Here is a 24501-nt window from a genome sequence, read left to right on the forward strand (position 1 = left end):
GAGAATTGAACCCCAATCTTCCAGTCGCTGGCACTGTGAAATGTTGCACTAACCACTTAACTCCTGTACCGTTGGAGTTACCCTGCAGAAGCTGGAGAAAAGTCTTGGGTTTTTAATATTTTTTTGCCTGTCTTTATATAGATAGATATCCATCTGTGGTTTGAGGTATAAGAATTGACCTCCTGTAAATTTATTAATCCAGCTACTTAAAATCTGTGGTTGTGCATAATCGCCATCAAATATCTGAACCATTGCCTCCAAGGTAACTGTTTCTGACGCCTGCTTGGATTCAGAACCTTTGCATGTGCATCACAGCGATATGGCAGCTGAAAACCTGACCTATTACATGGAACAACAAATTTTTTTGAAAGTATTGCTTCCTCAGAAATGTTTTTTGCTTATTTTCAGATTACTTGTATCACATAAAATTAGGAGAAACAAGAAATGAGCTTTTATTGAAAAGTGTTGACATAACAGTGCTGACTTTTGCAGTAGTTCAACAAAGCTAAAAATGTTTTGTTGATGATTTTCGTTTGTACTCAGTGTCTGAGGCTTCTCACTTAAGTGTCCAACAATAATCAGCCAGCAGTGATGGATTCCAGTTGCCCTGATGCCGTTTCTCCATGGTTGCAATGTCCAGTGAATCCTTTCACCATGCTCGTCTCTGGCAGCGCCAGGATTGACAGGGTCAATCTTGCATTTAATTCTGCATTAAATGGGAATGCAGAAAATGAATCTTTAGTGACATGGCGCTGCTCATAGTTTTGTATGCTTGAAGCATGTTGTCAACCAGCTGCACATAGTTTGGTGCTCTGTAGCTGCCAAGAAAATGTTCAACAACATCTTGGAATATCTTCCATGCAATTTTCTCCTGTCCCACTAGAAATTCTTTGAATTGTTACTCTTATTGATGACCTCTTTGATTTGTGGACCAACAAAAATGCCTTCTTTAATCAGTTATTCTGGGAAACATCTGTCTCAAATATTGAAACCCTTCACGGAAATTTATAGGCTTTATAAAACCTGTCCTGCCATGCAGCATCTGCCCAGCCTAAACATGCCCATGCTGCCTGGACAAGATGGAAAACTTTTCAGCTTACATTGTGGGCAACATTTTAAAAGACTTGGATTATAAGCTGAAGGAACAAATAAAGGAGATTTCAAAATAATGGTATGTGATAGGGAAATTTCACAGCGATTTTCATGATCAATAGCACAAAAGTATTTAGGAAGCAATTTCTTGTGGTCGAGTGTTAGAGATAAAGCAGAGGTTGATATGTTCTTAATTAGTAAGGGTGCCAGAGGTTATGGAGAGAAGGCAAGAGAATGGAGTTCGGAGGGATAATAAATGAGACATAATCTAATTGTGGAGCAGACTAGATGGGCCGCATGGCCTCGTTCTGCTCCAATGTTTTACGGTCTTGTGGCCTTCCCAGGTTATGGCACAGTCCTGTTCCTGCCAACTGTTTGGAACCCGGACAGGTCACAAGTTGGAAACACGGTCCCATCCGAGGCGGCAGTAGGTGCCTGCAGCCCTGTGGCAGCTGGAAAATCCACCCTGCTGGTCTGTCAAACACTCCTTTGTATGTGTGGGCTGTGTATAAGTTGGGTATTCATAGACTGGGGAGCACCTCTCTTTATATTATCTTCCCAATTTCTTCTAGGTCGAGCCCCTGAAACACAAAGCCTGCATTTGGACAAGGCAGAGGTCCAGGTTAATCCAGAAACAGGGAAGGTGATTGTTGGCACTGGTGAAGAGACATCTACTTCTCACATTTATGCAATTGGAGACATAGCAGAGGTAGGACATGATCCGGATATCCTTGTCTACGAAATCCATGTCCATCTTTTTCTTGCCAATCCACATGACTGTCTAAGTGCCTCTTAAATTGCTGTTTATTGTTTATTTATTTATTTTTTTATAGTTTCTGGCCCATTGAGCCGTGCTGCCCGGCAACCCACCTATTTAACCCTCGTCTAATCATGGGACAATTTACAATGACCAATTAACCTCCCAACTGGTGCATCTTTCTACTGTGGGAGGAACCTAGAGTTATAGAAAGTACAGCACAGAAACAGGCCTTTCGGCCCATCCAGTCCGTGCCAAACCATTTAAACTGCTTACTGCCATCGACCTGCACTGGGACCACAGCCCTCCAAACCCCTACCATCCACGTACCTATCCACACTTCTCTTAAATGTTGAAATTGAGTTTGCATGCACCACTAGCGCCAGCGACTCTGGGTGTAACCAGAGGAAATCTGTGTTCACGGGAAGGATTGTACAAACTCCTTACAGATGACGTCGCAATTGAACTCTGAACTCCGATTCTGTGAGATGTAATAGTGCGGAGCTGACCGCTACACTTCCATACTGCTGTGTACGCTTCCCCTGGCACCCACCATGATCCGTGTCTGGTGTACCTCCTCTAAGCTTCCCCTCCCTCACCTAAAACCTATTCCCTCTAGTATTTATTTGAACCTTTCCATTTATAGAAATTGCTGCAGCTGACATGAGTTGGCAGCGCTTTGTTCAGTGAAGTTTTGCTCTGGGCATTTCTTCCAACAGGGCCGACCAGAACTCACACCTACAGCTATCAAGGCAGGCAAGCTTCTGGCACATCGGCTTTTCGGCAGATCTACGCGGCTGATGGACTATGAGAATGTGAGTGAGCCCTGTGGGTGACTTCCGCAGCAGTCACAGCTTTCCTATAAAGGGAAGAAATGGGTTTTAATTGTGTGCAATACATTGTTGTGATATATGACTGCAACCTAATAGAAGGTCAGAGATTCTCTGAGGAAATGTTGTTGCATGTTCTGCCATGAGCTGTTTCTCTGATCCCTTTCCAACTGTGGCATTGCCCAATACTTGAGAGCAGGCCAACTTGCACACACTCAGCTGAAAAGAAAAACAATTGTTGCAATGGCTTTCATGATTTTAAGGCATCCTGGATTACTCTGAGCCATTGAAATCCTTTTGTAAAATATAATCATAATATTAGTTTTATTTTAGAGATACAAAACAGAATAGGCCCTCCCAACCCTTCGAGCCACGCCACCCAGCAACCCCCTATTTAACCCTGGCCTAATCATGGGACAATTTACAATGACCAAAGTACATATATGTCATCATATACAACCCTGAGATTAATTTTTTTTGAGGGCATGTTCAGCGTATCTACAGAATAGTAACTGTAACAGGATCAGTGAAAGATCAACCAGAGTGCAGAGGACAATGCAGATATAAATAAATAACAATAAGTAATGAGAACATGAGATAAAGAGTCCTTAAAATGAAATCATTGGTTGTGGGAACACTTCAATGATGGCGCAAGTGAGTGTAGTTATCCCCTTTTGTTCAAGAGCCTGATGGTTGAGGGGTACTAACTGTTCTTGAACCCGGTGGTGTGAGTCCTGAGGCTCTTGTACCTCCTACCTGACGGCAGCAGCGAGAAAAGAGCATGGCCTGGTTGGTGGGGATCTCTGATAATGGATACTGCCTTCTGATGACAGCGTTTCAAGCAGATGTGCTCAATGGTCAGAAGGGTTTTACTCGTAATATACTTGACCGAATCGACTACTTTTTGTGGGATTTGCATTGGTGTTTTTACACCAGGCTGTGATGCAGCCAGTCAATACACTCTCCATTACAAATCTATAGAAGTTTGTCGAAGTTTTAAATGTTATGCGGAATCTCCGAAGACTCCAAGTAGAGGCGCTGCCGTGCTTTCTTTGCAATTACACTTTCGTGGCTAGAGCTTAGCCATTGTCATCTATTGTGACAATGTAAGGAATCTGGTAGCCCACTAGTGCACAGGAAGTTCCCAGAAATTGCAGTGAGTTAAGTGATTGAATGAGCTGTTCCGGTACCCTGGTCAGAATCACCACAGTTCTTTGAAATTTTATCATCAGTTGAGAAAACAATCCAGGGCAGGTTGGTATTAAAAGATTGAAAGTATCTGAAGGAATCTGAAAGTCGGAAGTATCTGATAGCATCTGAGGAAACAATCCAGTAGGTTCAGTATTAAAAGATTGAAAGTATAATTCAGAAAAGGACCTGGCACTAAGTTGTTAATCCTAGCTGAATGATTTATTTATTTATTTAGGTTCCTACCACAGTTTATACACCACTGGAATATGGATGTGTTGGGCTATCTGAGGAGGAGGCTGTACGTCGCTATGGCGAGGACAACATAGAGGTAACTACTGCAGATTCTTACTCTGCTCTCAGTCATATCTTTCTTAGATAGCCTCATTACTATTATGACAAAAAAATAACCTTATCATTTATGGCAAAAGCTAAACACGATGATTATCATAACATGAGCATTATTGCAAAAGCAATCAAGTAGTCTTTGAACCCAGTTTAAAAGATTGGCTTTATTTATCACATGTATAGTACTGTACAAAAGTCTTAGGTACATATACATAGCTCGGGTGCCTAAGATTTTTACACAGTACATCATTTGTCAACATGGAGCGGAGAGCGAGTTTATAGATCTGATGGATCCCAGAACAGATCCCTGCAGAACACCACTGGTCACCGTCTTCCATGCAGAATATGAACCATCTACAACCACCTTTTGCCTTTTGTGGGCAAGCCAATTCTGGATCCACAAAGCAATCCAATCTCATCTCATTGACTGGAACACCTGACTCCAAATAACTTGTAGAAGGCATTACCACAGAGGTTCACAGACCTTTATGAAGTTAGACTATGATTGTTTAAATGGTGTACTCAGTATTGATGAAAAGAAGTACAGTTGTTTATGTGTTATTAGTTTCGGCAGATTGTGTTTGTCTATTATTGTGACTTAGATAAAGACCAGACCACATTTTATGTGTAATTAATGCAGAAAACCTGGTAATTGCAAAGGATTCACCAACTTTTTCTTGCAACTGTATATCGCCAGGATGCCTGATAGAGGTGTATAAGATGAGGAGGGGCATTGATTGTGTGGATAGCCAGAGGCTTTTTCCCAGGGCTGAAGTGCCTAACACGAGATGGCATATTTTAAGGTGCTTGGAAGTAGGTACAGCGGGGATATCGGAGGTAAGTTTTTACAGAGAGTGGTGGGTGTGTGGAATGCACTGCCAGTGAAGGTGATAGAGGCGGATACAGTGGGGTATTTTAAGAGATTCTTTGATAGGTACATGGAGCTTAGAAAAACAGAGGGCTATGCAGTAGGGAAATTCTAGGCTGTTCCTAGAGTAGGTTACATGGTTGGCACAACATTGTGGGCCAGAAGGCCTATAATATGCTGTAGATTTTTATTTTTCTATGTGTGGGATGTTGAGGTGCCCTGCCCTATAAAAAATACACACAAAGTCAGTTTACTGACACAGTTTGCTCGTCTCAAGAAAGGTCTGTTTATGTGCACCATGCCTCGACCAAAACAAATTTTAGAAGACCTTAGAAGAAGAACTGTAGAGATGCATGGTACTGGGAAAGGCTACAAAAGCATTTCTAAAGACCTGAGTGTTCATCAGATCACAGTCAGAGAAACTGTCTACAACTGGAGGAAATTCAGTACTGTTGCTGCTGTCCCAGGAGTGGGCGTCCTGCAAAGGGTAACAGCAAAAGACCTGCAGAGATCTCTAGAACTTGCTAAGGTCTTTGTTCATCTGTGAAAAACACTCAGCAAGGATGGTGTTCATGGAAAGACACTGCCGAGGAAACCACTTCTCTCCAAAACAACAACAACAACATTGCTGCACACCTCAAGTTTGCAAAAGACCACCTGGATGTTCCACAACACTTCTGGGACAATGTTCTGTTGACAGATAGGCAAAAGTTGAACTTTTTGGCAGAAAAGCATATTGCTATGTTTGGAGAGAAAAGGGCACTGTACGCCAACACCAAGCCCTCATCTTGACTGTGAAGCACAGTGGAAGGAGCATCATGGGTTGGAGCTGCTTTGCTGCCTCAGCCTGGACAGCTTGCAATCGTTGAGGAAACAATTAATTCAAAATTGTTTCAAGACATTTTACAGGAGAATATCAGGGTAGCGGTCTGTCACCTGAAACTTAATAAAAGTTGGATGACGTAAAACAGGAAACACAAGCGTGGTTTAAAAAGAAGAAAATTTGTGTTTGGAATGGCCAAGTCAGAGTCCAGACTTTAACCCAATTGAGATGCTGTGGCATGACCTGAAGAGGACTGTCTTGCAAGGTATCCCAGAAATATTGATGAACTGAAACAGTTTTGTATGGAGGAATGGTCTAAAGTTCCTCCTCACCATTGTGCAAGTCTGATCAGCAGCTACAGGAGACATTTGATGGAAGTTATTGCTGCTAAAGGAGGTTCTACCAGTTATTAAACACAAGGGTTCACATACTTTTTCCAGCCTTGGCTGTGAATGACTATTCGATGTATTCACTAAAGACATGAAAAATGCAATTGTTTGTGTGTTAATTGTTTAGACAGATTGTGTTTGCCAAGTATTGTGACTTAGATGGAGATCAGACCATATTTTATGAATAATTAATGCAGAAAACCAGGTAATTGCAAAGGGTTCACAAACACTTTCCTGCCTCAGATTTCTGCACAGTATTGTACATAGAAATATCAAAACGTATAGTGAAATGTGTTAAATTGAATCGGCGAGGATTGTACGGGGTAGCTTGCAAGTGTCACCATGTTTTCACGCCAACATAGCATGCCCGCAACCCAGGTCCTAGCAGTTTACTCAACAACCCCAAATAGCATGTCGGTACTTATCACTCACTGCTTCATCCGTAGAGACACATGAGTCTGCCAGTTCTGCAATTTGTAGCAACAAACTATGTTGTAGGAAATCAGTGGGTCAAGCAGTATCTGTAAGGCTGGGTGACAAAATTATTTTTTATTTATTTCCTTAAGTGATAAAGCACAGTAACAACAGTACCTTCTGGCTCAATGAACCCACACTACCTAATTATCCCCATGTGACCAATTAACCTACTAACCAGTACGTCTTAGGACTGTGGGAGGAAACAGGAACACCCGGAGGAAACCCACGCAGTCAAGGGGAGAACGGAAAGCCTCCTTATAGACAGTGGTGGCAATTGATCCCGGGTTGCTGGCACTGTGTTAGCGTTACACTTACCACTATGCTACCGTGCTCTCCAGCTATGACACCGAGCGGCCCTGCAGTCCTGATGTCTGACCTGACATTGTTAACATGTTGGGTCATGCAACAGGACTGCAGAGTATTTATTTATTTATTGGGATACAGTGTGGAACCGGTCCTTCGAGCCACGATGCCCAGCAATCCCCGATTTAATCCTAGCCAAATCATAGGACAATCTACAGTGCCAATTGGGTAAATCATTGAACTGTGGGAAGAAACTGGAGCACCCGGAGGAAACCAGTGGGGTCACAGTGAGAATGTACAAACTCCTTACAGGCAGCGGTGGCAATTGAACCCAGGTCACTGGTACTGTAAAACGCTGTGCTAACCACTACACTACCGTGTGATGGGAATTGAACCTGGGTCACTGGTACTGTAAAGCGTTGTGCTGACCACTACACTACCGTGTGATGGGAATTGAACCTGGGTCACTGGTACTGTAAAGCGTTGTGCTAACCACTACACTACCGTGTGGTGGGAATTGAACCCGGGTCACTGGTACTGTAAAGCGTTGTGCTGACCACTACACTACCGTGCGATGGGAATTGAACCCGGGTCACTGGTAATGTAAAACGTTGTGCTAACCACTACACTACCGTATGATGGGAATCGAACCCTGGTCACTGGTAATGTAAAACGTTGTGCTAACCACTACACTACCGTGTGATGGGAATCGAACCCTGGTCACTGGTACTGTAAAGCGTTGTGCTGACCACTACACTACTGTGCGATGGGAATTGAACCCGGGTCACTGGTACTGTAAAGCGTTGTGCTGACCACTACACTACTGTGCGGTGGGAATTGAACCCGGGTCACTGGTACTGTAAAGTGTTGTGCTGACCACTACACTACCATGTGATGGGAATTGAACCCGGGTCACTGGTACTGTAAAGTGTTGTGCTGACCACTACACTACCGCGCGATGGGAATCGAACCCAGGTGACTGGTACTGTAAAACGTTGTGCTAACCACTACACTACCGTGTCACCTTCATCAAACTTCAACAGTTCCTGTCTCTCCACTGATGTTGCTGGACCCACCAGAGCTCCTGTAGCAGATGTTGGCGCTGGAATGTGTGGTGACACTAGGGGGTGCCCCCAGCACATCCTCTGGTGTTGTTTTAAGGCAAATGACGTATTTCACTATATGTTAGCATGTACATGTGATAAATAAATATAAATCATTGGTTATTTTTTCATCCCACTTGTGTTTCATGGGCCTGGACTGGGAAGATTCAAAGTTCAAAGTAAATTTATTATCAAAGTACATATATGTCACCATATACAACTCTGAGATTCATTGTTTTGTGGGCAAACTCAGTAAATCCATAATAGAATAACAGAATCATTGAAAGTCCACACCAATTTGGGCGTTCAACCAGAGTGCAAAAGGCAACAAACTGTGTAAATACAAAAAGAAAGAATAATAATAAATAAAAAAACAACGAAATTTGAACGGTATTTGTTCCGTGGTTTTCTTTGTTTCATGACTGCCTGTGGGGAAGATGAATTTTTGCGTTGTATACTGCAACTTTGAGTATACTACTACTTTGATAATAAATGTACTTTGAACTTTGAAATTCAGTTCAAGTGTAATTGTCATTCAACCGTACATGAATAACCATGAAAGCAGCCAAACAAAACAACATTACTCTGGGGCCAAGGTACAAAACACAGAACCAACAGTCACACACAGCACAAAACATACATAGCACATGCAAGGTAGCAAGCACATAAAGATATCAATAAGATATAGGCATGCAATAAAGAAGTCCAGACTTGAGCACAATAAAGCTTGTCTTCTGCAGTGTGAACACTGGGGGCGTACTGACTCCAGCCTGGACACCGCATAACATCGACCCCGGTAGAGCATACCAGCTTCAACACCTCCCGGCTGGCGGCTGTAAACAGGTGACACCACAGATTGAGACCTGGTACTTGCACACACAAGATGCAGGCACATATATCAATAAAGTACAACCATGCAATATATATGTACAGCTTGGCTTCTGCCGAGCGAACACTGGGGGTGGGCGGGCAGCATCAGATGAAGTGTCCTTGAAAGTGAGTCCATAGCTTGTGGAGATATTTCAATGATGAGACAAGTGAAGTTGAGTGGTTATCCCCTTTGATTGGTTTCTGTGTCTGTGGCGCTCTGGAAAATGAGAACTCTGATACGTGCTGTTGATAGTGTCCCCTGCACTAGTGACCCATTAGCACCCACACTGTTGTGAAGCACCATTGGCTCATTAAGTTATCAGTTCACTCACCTCAACACTAAACTGATTCCGGAATCTATGGACTTACTTTCAAGGAGGCTGCAACTCATGTTATCAATATTATTTATCACTTATTTATTATTATTATCATGTCTTCTGCACTCTAGTTGTTGGGTGGTTTGTCATTGATTATGTTATAGTTACTATTCTATAGATTTCTTGCATATGCCCACAAGAAAATGAATCTCAGGGTGATATATATGTACTCATAATAAAATTTACTTTGAACTTTGAAGTGCTGTAGAGGGACAGAAATCTTCTACATGGCATGAGAGTGCAGGCACTTTTTGTAACATTGAGCCCTCTGTAATTGAAACTACCTTGCAGAATTTAAGGTTAGGATTCTTTAGAATATTGAATATTCCACTGAGGTAGGGTGGGACTACAACTGGAGGTCATGGGTTAAGGGTGAAAGGTGAGAAGTTAAGGGAAACTTCTTCGCTGAGATGGTGGTGAGAGTGTGGAATGAGCTGCCAGCACAGCTGTTGTGCGTGAGCTGGATTTCAACATTTAAGAGAACTTTGCATGGGTACATAGATGGTAGGGTTATGGAGGGCTGTGCTCCCGGTGCAGCTCGATGGGAGTGGGGAGCTGTTTGAATGGCTTCAGCATGGGTTGAAAGGCCTGTTTCCGTGCCGTACTCTATGACTCTGACCCTAAGGGAAGCTGAATGAATAGAATGACTAATGTGTGAAAATGAGTCAGAGCATGGCTGCTGTATAACTCTAGTGAATGGATCTTACCAATTAAATTCTCATTTCACTGAAGTATTTATGTGCCTAATTCAAATAATTAAATTCTCTTTTAGCAAAGTACAAGTCCTCCTGGGATTACAAACTGAATCAGAATCAGAATTAGGCTGATTATCACTGACATATGGAACATAAGAACAGTACATGCTCCTCAACCTGTGATATTGTGCCAACCACTTAAAGTTTAACTTCACTTCCATGCAGCCTCAGTTGTAGTGAGGACCAGGCCTCCTGCTGTAGACCAGGTGAGGCAGTGCCGGATGCGGTGAAGCGTGGCATCCGCTCTAGGTGGGGGGCTGACCCCTCCTGCCCTCGAGTGTTCGAGCACTGGAATGGCAGGCTGGATTGCATGTGTCTACACACTGCTGGGAGACTGTACCATCAATTGTGGGACTTGTCGCTGAGGGTCTTGGACTATATATGTTTTTATTTTTGCCTTTGCATGAATGTACTTCTTTGCTTGCTATTTTGAATGTGTTATTTTGTTTTGTACCTTGGTCCCAGGGGAACACTGTTTCCTTCACTGTATCTATTATGTTTGAACGATAATTAAGCCCAGTTTGATTTGATTTTTTACTAAAGTCTTTTACTAAATGTAGCTCTTCATCCCTTCTATTCACTACCCTGATGAAAAATTGGAAAGCATACAGAAATGTTTGCATAGTAGAGGAGGAACTGTGTTCTGCCCTGATATTCATGTTCGGTGTGAGACTTCAGACATTTGACAAACTAGATATTAAATGTTCAACATTGTAGGATTTTGGATACTGTGACTCTTGTACCATCCAAACACATTCTTTAAAAGTAATTTTTGAAAATGTCTCTTAAGTACTAACTTGAAAATTAGTCACAGCCCACAGTACCACTTTGTTCTTGGGATCACACTTTACAACATAGAGCGGTACAGCACTGTACAAGCCCTTTGGCCCACGAAGTTGTGTCAACCCTTTAGCCTACTGTAAAATCAATCTAATCCTTCCCTCCTACGTAGCCATCCGGTAGTACTCACATCGACAGTGATGAAATGCTTTGAGAGGTTGGTGATGACTAGACTGAACTCCTGCCTCAGCAAGAACCTGGCCCTATTGCAATTTGCCTGTCGTCACAATAGGTCAACGGCAGACGTAATCTCCACGGCTCTTCACACGCCTTTAGACCACCTGGACAACACAACCACCTACGTCAGGATGCTGTTCATCGACTATAGCTCAGCATTTAATACCATCATTCCCACAATCCTGATTGTAAAGTTGCAGTGCCTGGGCCTCTGTACCTCTCTCTGCAATTGGATCCTTGACTTCCTAACTGGAAAACCACAATCTGTGCAGATTGGTGATAACATCTCCTCCTCGCTGACAATTAACACTGGCACACCTCAGGGCTGTGTGCTTAGCCCACTGCTCTACTCTCTATATACACGTGACTGTGTGGCTAGGCATAGCTCAAATACCATCTATGAATTTGCTGATGATGCAACCATTGTTGGTAGAATCTCAGGTGGTGACGAGAGGGTGTACAGAGGTGAGATATGCCAGCTAGTGGAATGGTGCCGCAGCAACAACCTGGCACTCAATGTCAGTAAGATGAAAGAGCTGATTGTGGACTTCAGGAAGGGCAAGACGAAGGAACACATACCAATCCTCAGAAAGGGATCAGAAGTGGAGAGAGTGAGCCGTTTCAAGTTCCTAGGTGTCAAGATCTCTGAGGATCTATCTTGGTCCCAACATATTGATGCAGTTATAAAGAATGCAAGACAGCAGTTATACTTTATTAGGAGTTTGAAGAGATTTGGCATGTTAACAAATACACTAAAAAACTTCTATAGTTGTACCATGGAGAGATGTCCATCACTGTCTGGTATGGAGGGGCTACTGCACAGGACCAAAAGAAGCTGCAGAGGGTTGTAAATTTAGACAGCTCTATCTTGGGCACTAGCCTACAAAGTAGTCCGGACATCTTCAGGGAGTGTTGTCTCAGAAAGGCAGCATCCATTATTAAGGACCTCCAGCACCCAGGGCATTCCCTTTTCTCACTGTAGCCATCAAGTAGGAGGTACGGAAGCCTGAAGGCACACACTCAGCAGTTCAGGAACAGCTTCTTCCCTTCTGCCATCCGATTCCTAAATGGACATTGAATACTTGGACACTACCTCACTTTTTTTAATATATAGTATTTCTGTTTTTTGCATGTTTTTAAAAATCTATTCAATATATGTACACTGCAATTGATTTACTTGTTTATTTATTATTTTTATTTTATTTATTACTATTTCTTTCTCTTCTAGATTGTGTATGGCATTGAACTGCTGCTGCTAAGTTAACAAATTTCCCATCACATGCCAGTGATAATAAACCTGATTCTGATTATGATTCTGATTTCCCTTTCTCCTCTGTGCCTATGTAAATCTGCCCCCACCACCACTCCTGGTAGTGTGCTCCACGCACTCACTACGCTCTGTGTCATGAAAGCTGTTGTTTTTCAGCAGCAGTACAGTGCAACTATATAAAAATTGCACTGCAACGTCGTTAATAGTGTTTGATACTGGCCCGACATTGGTCGGAGCTGACCGTGGATGGTAGGTGCCGGCTGGCTATGTGATGTACAAGCCAGGGCAGTACAATATGGAGAGCAAGCTGTTGCCTGCGCTCTACCCAGCTGATGAATCCGAAAGAACAGCAGAGACCAATACAGATTAGCACCAGCAGTGTCGCAGGAATTGCCGGTCAGCGTTGAACTAAGGGATGCCAGCTCTGGATTTCTCCCTGGGGCTTTCTCCCAGAGTCTTCCCCATGAGTGGATACAGCTGCAAGGCAGCGGAGGTTTGAAATCAGAGTTTTCCTTCTCCTAGATAAGCTGCCAAGCACGACTGATGAGCCCCATTTGCTCAAAATTTAATCATTTAAAAGACGAATAATGAAGTAGTGTTCATTCAGAAACATGACAATAAAAGAGAAGAAACTCTTAAAATGTTCTGCGGGTCTTCAGGCTTCTCTTCCTTCTACTTGATGGTAGCAACAGGAAGAGGGCATGTCCTGGATGGTGAGGGTTCTTAGCAATGGATGATGCTTTTCTGTTAAAGACACGGTGGCACAATAGCGTAGTGCTTAGCATAACACTTTTGCAGTGAATCGGGTTCATTTCTGCTGCTGTTGTCTGTAAGGCATTTGTGTGTTCTCCCCATGACGGTGTAGGTTTCCTCCGGGTGCTCCGGTTTCCTCCCACAGTCCAACGATGTACTAGTTAGTAGGTTAATTGGTCATGTGGGCTCAGGCTCACTGGGCCGGAAGGACCTGTTACTACGCTGTATTTCATAATGAACTAAAAACTTCCATACAGGCTGTGTATATGAACAAGTGTTTGGGAGACTCGTGGGTTGGATTTTGCCCAGTGTAAACTTGAATCATGGCCATCTACAGTACTGTGCAAAAGTCTTAGGTAAATATAACAGCTAGGGTGCCTAAGACTTTTACACAGTACCGTATTTGTCAATATGGAGCAGAGAGTGAGTTTGTAAATCTGGTGGGAGAAAAGGATGTTGGGAATGGCAAGGGTGGAGCGCCACAGGAGGGGTGTAGGACAGGTGGCAGAGAAGGAGCCGGGGCGAGGTGTAGTGTGGATGCAGACAAACTCAGCCTTGAGACAGCATAAATAAATAAAAATGCTTACCTCTGATATCTCCCTCGTACTTTCCTGGAATCACTTTAAATTTATGTCTCCTGGTGTTAGCTACTTGCACCCTGGGGAAAGGTTTCTGGCTACCCAGTTGAACTATGCCCTGTTGGATCGCTGCTTAATTTCTGAACCTTAGGGTTCTTCTGGGAGTCAAAATTGGCGAGCAGTCTTAATTCCAAGATTTCAGTTTAGAGTACAAACAAACATACAAATACTAAGCAAACTAACTAGAGGCTGAGAAATGGTGTAAAGAGGGGAATAAGTGCTAAGGGGTGTGAGACAAAAGAATAAAGATGGCACTTCTGAAAAATCCGTCCCTCATTGATGATAAGATAAGAGAAGTTCCTTAGATCAGAATAAACTAGTTAATAGGATACATAATTAAAACAACTGCATTACGTGGGTAATGTGCTAACACTTAGCCAATAAAAAATGAGAAAGGTGATAAACCTTTGAGCTGCTATATCGCTTTCTGCCTGTGAGTGTGAAAAATACATGAGTTTGTTAAAAAGTACAAATCTTATAAAAAGTGTTATTTAAAAAAGACCCTGGTTTCCAACGGCCTTTTATCGTCTTTTTGGGTGTGTGGAGTCTGTGGAGAACCTGATCTATAACTTGTGTAAAATGAGTCAACTATTAAGGGTTTCCCAATGGCTGCCTTTCCTTCCACCTTGATTGGAAGAAATTTATTTTTTTTCCCCACTGACAAGTAAGTGGCAGGAAATAGCATTCTTTCAGTTCTCCACTGGGCGAAAATGTTGAGTTTTTGCAGATGAGGGTTCAGATTGATTAAAGGCAGGACACTGGCTTGGTCTGAAAGGAGCACCTCTGTTTCTGCACAATGTTTCTCTTCCATGTGTCAGGCATTCCTGTGGCTTCCCTGAGAGCTGCTGAGGAGCTGTAGGCATGTTAGTACCGTGGACCTGTGCCAGCTCGGTGTTGAGCAGTGGGTGAACGTAAGAAGCTTTGAGCTGGCCCAGAATGGAAGTGGGTTCCAGAGGTTTAAATGAAAGAAGTGCTTATCGTGACCTCTGGTTCTTTCCGGGACCAATATTGCAATATAGTATGCATGTCTTGCCCTGGCCAACACACCACGGTAAATGGGCAGCACAGTAGCGTAGTGGTTAGCACAGCGCCTTACAGTACCAGCGACTCAGGTTTAGTTCCTGCTGCTGCCTGTAAGGTGTTTGTATGTACTCCCCGTGACAGTGTGGTTTCCTCTGGGTGCTCTGGTTTCCTCCCACAGTCTGCAGATGTACTGGCTGGTAGGTTCATTGGTCATTGCAAATCGTTCCATGATTAGGCTAGAGTTAAATCGGGGGATAGACAGATAGATATATAGATTCTAACACGTAAATATATATGGCAAATAGAGCTGATCCTTGATAGGTACATGGAGGGGTGAGGCTTAGAGGGACATGGGTTGAATGTAGAGATTGGGGCCAGCTGGGTGGGCGCCAAGCTCAGCATGGACTCATTGGGCCAAAGGGCATGTTTCAATTCCATTACAACTCTAATAGACTCATAGACGGACCACCCAAACCCCTTGGAGGGTGGGAAATCCAAAGCAACACACACAAAATGCTAGAGGCAGCAGTCAGGCAGCATCTATGAAAATGAATAAACAGTCGACATTTTGGGCTGAGACCCTTCTTCGGGTGGGAAGGGGGAAGATGCCAGAAGGGGAAGTCTGATAGGAGAGGACAGAGGACACCCCCTTCTCCGGCCCTTTACCTCGTTCATCAATTAACTTCCCAGCTCTTTACTTCACCCTTTCCCCCTCTCCCGGTTTTACCTCCCACCTGTCACCTTGTACTTTTCCCACCCCTCCCCCACCTTCTTTGTCTGATTCCTTCCCCCTTCCTTTCCAGTCCTGAAGAAGGGCTTCAGCCCAAAATGTCGACTGTTCACTCTTTTCCTAGATGCTGCCTGACCTGCTGAGTTCCTTCAGCATTTTATCTGTGTTGTTCAGTATAACTACTTGCTTTATGATCTTATAAGCACAAAGAGTTTTATCAAACCCAGTTGTACCAGGTGTTTCTCTTATTTTAATTGTCATTTTTGTCATTCTTTAATGATCAATAAACCAATGGTTTGGAATCAAAGAATTTACCTCACAGGGCTGTGCGCAGCCAGCCCCCACTCCACCGCCCCCGACACCCTTTCTCTGCCACTCCCACACCCCTCCCACGCTGCTCCACCCTCGCTATTCGCAACACCCTTTGCTCCCACCAGATTCACAGGAACTCTCTCCGCACTCATGTTGACAAATACAGTACTGTGCAAAAGTCTTAGGCACCTTAGCTATATTAATATACTTTAAAGTAAAATTATCTCACTCGGTTACCTCTTTTGGCAAATTATGAATTGCAGCCTAACTGTTAGCAATTATTTTGTCACACAGGGATGGACGAACAAACACACACACACACACTCACTCTCTCACTCTCACACACACACACACACACACACACACACACACACACACGTGCCCCACAGCGTCTCATTTTTATTTTTCAATTCAAGCCAGTTTCCTTTGTGAATTTTAAACCTATAATTACTGCTGTTGTTCTGTTGATAGTAATTAAATTGTTCACGTTTCCTCACAGATGAGACAGTATAGAGACACACAGAAATAATCTTAGAACAACAAGTGCATTGTCTGCAGAGACACAGCCTTGGAATATTTCAGATCCTCACTGATGTGCAGTGTGTGGGATTCTTTGAATCTGCGCTACCTGATGTTGAGGAGTCTTGATAAGGTGGTTGGGAATCTAAAGAGATAAAGATTAGCTTTATTTATCATGTGTAGATAGAAACATACAGTGGTTCTTCACGGTGTTGGGTTCTCGCTCTCGGAACTCACTGAGTGGCCTGCATTTCGGGATCTCTAGGCGCGGCTTGGAAGATGTGCACTTTTGGGGTGCAGCCCTGTGAACAACCCAATTCCTTGCCGGTGTCACTGACTGAAGCCTCGTGGGAGATTAAAAACATTGAGACAGCAGTGTTCTCTGCTGTTGAAAGAAGTGTCCTTGAGTCAGGGGAACTTGGACAAGTGACACTGCAGATTGTAACAACGAAACAGCAAGCTGTTGGCCTCCCCTCTCGTTGTAGCAGGAGTGATATTGCTAGTGCAAGAGAGAGCCTGTCTAAGATGCAAAAGTGTTGGGATGGACAGTGTGTTTGATGGACTCTAGACCATTGTCTCTGGGAGCTTTGCTATTGCTTGCAAGGTGGGTGGTGGGGTTGATGCTTTTGCGGGAGCAAGTTGGGGGAAGGTTGATGCTTTTGCTGGTATTTGTGTGTGGGAGGGGAGGGGGGCTTTGGGGTTCTAACGTTTTCTGTCACTCATTCTTTTGGGATTTTATTCTGTTCGTGGATGTCTGTAAAGAGTAAGAATTTCAGGTTGTATACAGTATCCATTCTCTGAAATTAAATTGAACCATTAAAATACATAATTTGCATCAAATTAAAAAGTTCAAAGTACATTTTATTATCACAGTATGTATACTTTATACAACCTTGAGATTTGTCTCCTTACTGGCAGCCACGAAACAAAGAAACTCAATACAACGCATTGAAATCTGTTAAACTCCCAGGGTGCAGAGAGAGAGAAAAAACATCATGCAAACAATAAAAGCACACAAACAGTGTTCAAAACTGAAGTTCACTACACCAGACATCAATGCAGCTGATCCAGAAGACCACTATTTGCAGGCTACAGCTTTAGTCGAGCACAGATTCGAGCAAGCCCCATGGAGCAGTGAGCCAAACCGGCCCATCTCTTCACTCCAACCCTGAGCATTTCAATCTGGCCTGCACTTAAATTGGCCAAATCTTGGGTCGTTCCTCACTTTCGGACTCGGGCTCTGCCACTTCAAGATGGACAGTACCCAACTTTTCCAAATTGGCTCAGATCTTAAATCGATCAAACCTCAGATCTCTCCTTGCCTTGCCTCACCTCTGCCACATTGAATTGCCTCCAAGTCCGCTCCAGCAACTCCAGACGGACTTGCTGTAACTGTGCTCCCCAGCGAGACTCTAGCCACACCGCAAAAATGCCAGATCATACAGGTGTTTCTGCTCAACTCTGACAGGGAGGACACAGGCCATTGTTTGGTGAATAATGACATATTTAGTTACTTTCATAAATTATCAGCAAATTGTTACTTAAACCAATAATAGCGCCATTTTAAATCAGAAGATTGTGTTGGGCAACCTGCGAGTGTGGCCATTTGGAATGAAGGAGGAAACCAGAGCACCTGGAGAAACCCATGTGGTCATGGTGAGAACGTATAAACTCCTTACAGACAGTGGCAGGAATTGAACCCCGATCACTGATTGCTGTAAAGCAATGCGCTAACCTCTATGCTACCATTTTCTCTATGATCGAGATAAAGTAAAATAATATCCCTTGGAGAGTTGTTAATCCAAGGATCTCCTTCTCATGGGATGTTGGAAGCAGAGTATTTAACTATTTTTGAGACATGGTTAGATTACTGATAGCAAAGGGTAAAAGGATCTGGATGAAGGGTCTCGGCCTGAAACGTCGACTGCTTATTCTTCTTCATAGATGCTACCTGACCTGCTGAGTTCCTCCAGCATTTTGTGTGTGATGCTCTGGATTTTCAGCATCTGCAGAATCTCTAGTGTGTTACCATTGGTGGCAAGGAGTTGAGGTCACAAGCGGACTAGCAGTGAACATATTGAATGTTGCAGCAGTCTTTAGGGGCTGATTGGCTTCATAATGGTTATTCACACTTCATTAGTCTTGGCTCATCTCATCTCCTATGGAAACCAAACCTCAGACCAAACTAACCCTGGGTCCTGCAACCTCTTGCCTCAGTACTACCACAAGCAATGCTGCCAAATCCTTCCAAAGTGACAGCCGTAGTATCCAGGAGATCTTCAAGGTGTGATGCCTCAGAAAGGTGGCATCCATCATTAAGGACCCCCACCACCCAAGTCATGCCTTGTTCTCGTTACTACCATCAGGATGGAGTTACACACTCAACGATTCAGGAACAGCTTCTTTCTCTCTGCCATCAGACTTCTGAATGGACATTAAACCCGCGAACACTACCTCACCTTGTTATTTTTATTTTTCTAGTTTTGCACTACTTATTTAATTTAACTATATATTTTTTCTCAGATTTTTTTCTATATTAATCTTGTATTGCATTGTACTGCTGCTGCTACATGAACAAATTTCATGACATGTGCAAATGATATTAAATCTGGTTCTGATTCTGATTCTGACGAAAATTGTACATGAAAACTCGTAATTCCCTGAGTAGAGCCCAGACGTAGTGCCACTGACGGGAAGGATAAAAAACAAAGATTAGCTTTATTTGTCACGTGTACATTGAAACATCAAAACATGAAGTGAAATGTGTCATTTGAGTCAACAATCAACAAAGTTCAAAGTACATATTTGGGACCATATACAACCCTGAGATTCATTTTCTTGCAGGCATGCTCAATAAATCCATAATAGAATCATAACTACAATAGAATTAGTGAAAGACCACCCAACATGGTGAAAGACCACCCAGCATTCAGCCAGTCTGCAAAATACAACAAACTGTACAACTACAAAAATAAAGAAATAATAATAAATAAATCAGCAATAAACATCGAGAATATGAGATGAAGAGTCCATATATATATATAAAACCCTAAGACATTTGCACAGTACTATATTTGTCAATGTGAAACAGAGAGCGAGTTTGTAAATCAGGCAGGACCAAACGATATTGGGCATAGTGAAGGTAGAGCGTCATGGGAAGTGTGTGGGAGGAGTGCCAGGGGTGGAGGGGGATGGTGCGGATGCAGACACACCCAATCCTGAGACACCAGGCAAGGTCATTTGATTCTAAGCAATTGGTTTATTGATCATTACAGAATGTCTCTCTGGTGCTTCCCACTCCCTCCCCTCTCTCTTCCCCATTTCCCAACCATGATTCCCCTCTCCCTGCCCCCTTCCCACTCTCAGTCCACAACAGACCCATATCAGAATCAGGTTTATATCACTCACATTTGTCATGAAAATAGATTTTTTTGTGGCAGCTGTACAGTGCAATATGTAAAATTACTACAGTACTGTGCAAAATCTTAGGCAACCTAGCTGTATATATGTGCCTAGGGACTTTGTACTGTATGTCATTTATTTTTGAAAAAGATGTTAATTGAAATAAGGGAAACACCTGGTATGACGGCATTTACTAAAACTCTTGGTGTTTATAAGATCATAGAGTAACCATAACTTCTTGAGCTAACAAGAGAAAATCTGCAGATGCTGGAAATCCAAAGTAACACATGCAAGATGCTGGAAGAAGTCAGCAGGTCAGGCATCATCTATGGAAAAAAGTAAACAGGTAATGTTTCGGGCCAAGACCCTTCATCAGGACTTCCCCGCTGTTTTCTTCACCCCTTCTCCTCTCATGGTTTCACCTATCACCTACCACCTCGTATTTCTACCCCCCCCACCACCTTCTTACTCTGACTTTTCATATTTTTTCCTGTCCTGATGAAGGGCCTCAGCCTGAAACATTGATTGTTTAGTCTTTTTCATACATAGTGAGCAATCAGGTTTATATGCATAAAATTACCATAGTACTGTGCAAAAGGCACAGGCACCCTACCTCTATATACAGTGGCATGCAAAAGTTTGGGCACCCCGGTCAAAATTTCTGTTTCTGTGAATAGCTAAGCGAGTAAAAGATGAACTGATTTCGAAAAGGCATAAAGTTAAAGATGACACATTTCTTTAATATTTTAAGCAAGATTACTGTATTCTATCTTTTACAGTTTAAAAATAACAAAAAAGGAAAAGGGCTGGAAGCAAAAGTTTGGGCACCTTGCATGGCAGTACCTTGTTGTTTGGGGGATTTTCACCCATTCTTCCTTGCAAAAGAATTTTTGCCCATTCTTCCTTGCAAAAGGCTTGTAGTTCTGTGAGATTCTTGGGCCGTCTTGCATGCACTGCTCTTTTGAAAAGTTCTATTCAAAAGGTTCAAAGAAACAAGCCTGATGCATTTTGGAAACAAGTCCTGTGGACTGATGAGGTTAAAATAGAACTTTTTGGCCTCAATGAGCAAAGGTACGTTTGGAGAAAAAAGGGTGCAGAATTTCATGAAAAGAACACCTCCAACTGTTAAGCACTGGGGTGGATCGATCATGCTTTGGGCTCGTGCTGCAGCCAGTGGCATGGGGAACATTTACTGGTAGAGGGAAGAATGAAATCAATTAAACACCAGCAAATTCTGGAAGCAAACATTACACCGTCTGTAAAAAAGCCGGAGGTGAAAAGAGGATGGCTTCTACAACAGGATAATGATCCCAAACACACCTCAAAATCCACAATGGACTACCTCAAGAGGTGCAAGCTGAAGGTTTTGCCATGGCCCTCACAGTCCCCTGACCTAAACATCATCGAGAATTTGTGGATAGACCTCAAAAGAGCAGTGCATACAAGACGGCCCAAGAATCTCACAGAACTAGAAGTCTTTTGCAAGGAAGAATGGGAGAAAATCCCCCAAACAAGAATTGAAAGACTCTTAGCTGGCTCAGAAAGCGTTTACAAGCTGTGATATACTTGCCAAAGGGGCTGTTACTAAGTACTGACCGTGCAGGGTGCCCAAACTTTTGCTTCGGGCCCTTTTCCTTTTTTGTTATTTTGAAACTGTAAAAGATGGAAATAAAAAAGTAATCTTGCTTAAAATATTAAAGAAATGTGTCATCTTTAACTTTATCTTTTGGAAATCAGTTCATCTTTTACTCGCTTAGCTATTCACAGTAACTGAAATTTTGACCGGGGTGCCCAAACTTTTGTATGCCACTGTATATATAATATATGTAGATGTGTGTGTGTGCCTAAGACTTTTGCTCAGTACTGTATATAGTGCACATATAGACACAGAAGCGTGGTTCCTATTATTTTGATTTTTTTTCTCTGTCAATAGATTTATCATGCTTTTTACAAGCCGCTGGAGTTTACAGTAGCTGAACGGGATGCCGCCCAGTGCTATATCAAAATGGTTTGTCTGCGTGAAGATGACCAACGTATTCTTGGACTTCACTTCATTGGACCAAATGCCGGAGAGGTCATTCAAGGATTTGCGCTGGGAATTAAGTAAGTTTAAATTATTTTTCTTCTTGATTTTTGTTTAAAATTAATTATATCTCAAAATGTTCGATTCTATATGCCTGTAATCATGCACAAATCTCTTATAATAGTTCGGAATTTTGATAACTAATAGCACGTAAGTGAATAGTGCAACGGAATATTTATTTATTTATTGAGATGCAGTGCAAAATCAGCCCTTGGAGCCGTGCCATGCAGCAGTTCCTCAATTTAATCCTAATCTAATCACAAGGTAATTTCAAAACAAATCAAATCAAATTGATGTTTAACTATTATTCAACTGTAAATGAATGCAGCCAAACAAAACAGTGTTCCTCTGGGGCCAGAACATACACAGCACATTCAAAATAGCGAGCAAAAAGCAAACATAGTCACCTAAAAGAAACTTATACAGGTTTCCCCCGCTATCCGAAAGTAGAGCGTTCCTATGAAACCTTTCGTAAGCCAAAATGGCGTAAAGCGAAGAAGCAATTACCATTAATTTATATGAGGGAAATTTTCGAGTGTTCCCAGACCCAAAAAATAGTCTACCAAGTCATATCAAGTAACACAAAAAGGGCAGAGCCACAGTTTTCAAAGCCCAGGTACGAAGTATCATGGAGAATGCCTGCTTATCATGGATGAATGCCTCACAGAGTGTCCTCAGCCAGCTTGATGCCATTCAAAGAAAGGCTCTCAGGATTATAGGTGTGGATGAAGCCACAGCTCGTGAGAAGCTAGCCATCAGTAGCTTATACCACAGTTGACGGTTGCTGCAACTACCGTGCTATACAAAATGCACACCAGCCACAGTCCTGCAGACCTTCGCACCATGTTGCCTTCATCTTATGAGAGACGGCGCACCACATGATCAAGTTTATCTGTATCTGCCCATGCTGGTTCTATGCCTGATGCGAGAACCTACACACTGGATAGAAGCTTCCTTCACTGTGCTGTCAGAATTTGGAACAGCCTTCCAGATGCTGTGGTTGGAAACATCTGCAACGATGGGGTCCAAGCTTTCAAGAGTTGAGTGCACAAACACCTATCATCTCTGGGAGGGAAGTCGCATGCTTCTTCATAAGCTATCATGAAGGGGACCAGGATGGCAATGCTTGGTTATTGGTAGGTAGGATTAATACCTGACTTTCAAGAGCACTTGTGAGTTATGTTCCGGCTGGACTTAGTTCTTAAGCTGCCAGAGAACAGTGCGGAAAGAACAGGTGCTGTTTTCTCCCATTTGGGATTAGTTTTTAGTTCCAAGTGCTCCTGCCACGTTTTGTCACCCTGCAACCTTATCCTTCAATCTCTTTGAATTATGGAGGACAGCATGTGTATAAATGTCTCTCTCCGGCAGACTTCATCATGATCATCATGACTCCAGTGTTTCTACTATTTTTTAATGTTTCTTAATTATGCACATGATTTTTTTGTGTTCTATCGCTGAGCAGCAATGAACCATCTAATTGACCTAGCAGAGTTCTCTTTAGGAACTAGTTGACTTTATCAGCAATTCTGATCTGGCTATGTTCACGAATGCACTTAATTAAAAAATAACACATAAAACCTAAAAAAAAACACGCATGCGTACACACTTGCCCGCGCAGGGCTTCACGGTCATGATAGTCTTTCTCGGGGTAAACACAAGTTTAAAGTGGGTGCCTTTTTTTGTAAAAGCGAAAATCCTCTTCGCATTTCTTTTGGTTAGTGAAAACAGGTACTAATGTAGGTCTTTCGTAAAAGCGAAGTGGCATAAAGCGAACTTCCGTAAAGCGGGGGACACCTGTAATCCAAGACCCTAATTGTACAGATTCTCAGCAGTGTGCAGCCACTGCAATCTAGCAATCTAGTGTTCCACCAATCGAACACTGGAGGGCTCCTGGACTGCAGCGTGCAAGCCCACGGCTTGAGGCCTAGTCTTTGCTACAACCACGCAGCACTCACACTGCCTGTCGTGCCACCAAACAAGGGTACCAGGCCCGAGGCATCTTATGTTATCAATGTACAACAGGCAAAAGAAACAATGACCAATTAACTTACCAACTGGTACATCTTTGGACTGTGGGAGGAAACCCATGTGGTCATGGAGAGAACATACAAACTCCTTACATGCAGTGGTGGAAATTGAACCTGGGTCGCTGGTACTGTAAAGTGTTGTGCTAACTACTTGGCTACCCGTGCCACGATATTTATCTTCTTAATTTCTTGTGCAATTAATTATCAGAAACAGAATAAGTTTTAACATCACCGGCATATGTCATGAAATTTGTTAACTTTGCAGCAGCAGTGCAATGCATTACATATTAATAGAGAAAAAAGTAAATCAATTATGCACATTCATTGGTTAAATTAAAGGCATCCATTAGTCTTGCGAGACCATGGATCTGTGCCTGGAAAGTCTTCGCTCTCCAGGGCACAGGCCTGGGCAAGGTTGTATAGAAGACCAGCAGTTGCCCATGCTGCAAGTCTCCCCTGTCCACGACCCCAGTGTTGTCCAAGCGAAGGGCATTAGGACCCATACAGCTCGGCACCAGTGTCGTCGCAGAGCAGTGTGTGATTAAGT

The 24501-nt window shown here is 42.9% G+C and overlaps 1 protein-coding gene across 1 annotated transcript in view; it reads left to right on the plus strand.

Moving 5' to 3' along the window:
• txnrd2.2 (thioredoxin reductase 2, tandem duplicate 2) overlaps positions 1-24501 on the plus strand; it is a 185422-nt gene that overhangs the window by 153927 nt on the left and 6994 nt on the right. Inside the window, exons 12-15 of the mRNA XM_072240869.1 lie at positions 1665-1801; positions 2569-2664; positions 4106-4198; positions 21778-21947. Of these exons, the coding sequence (XP_072096970.1) occupies positions 1665-1801; positions 2569-2664; positions 4106-4198; positions 21778-21947 (496 nt within the window). The remainder of the gene's footprint in view (positions 1-1664; positions 1802-2568; positions 2665-4105; positions 4199-21777; positions 21948-24501) is intronic.

Source organism: Mobula birostris, chromosome 22 (assembly GCF_030028105.1).
Source record: "Mobula birostris isolate sMobBir1 chromosome 22, sMobBir1.hap1, whole genome shotgun sequence".
Lineage (NCBI taxonomy): Eukaryota > Metazoa > Chordata > Chondrichthyes > Myliobatiformes > Myliobatidae > Mobula > Mobula birostris.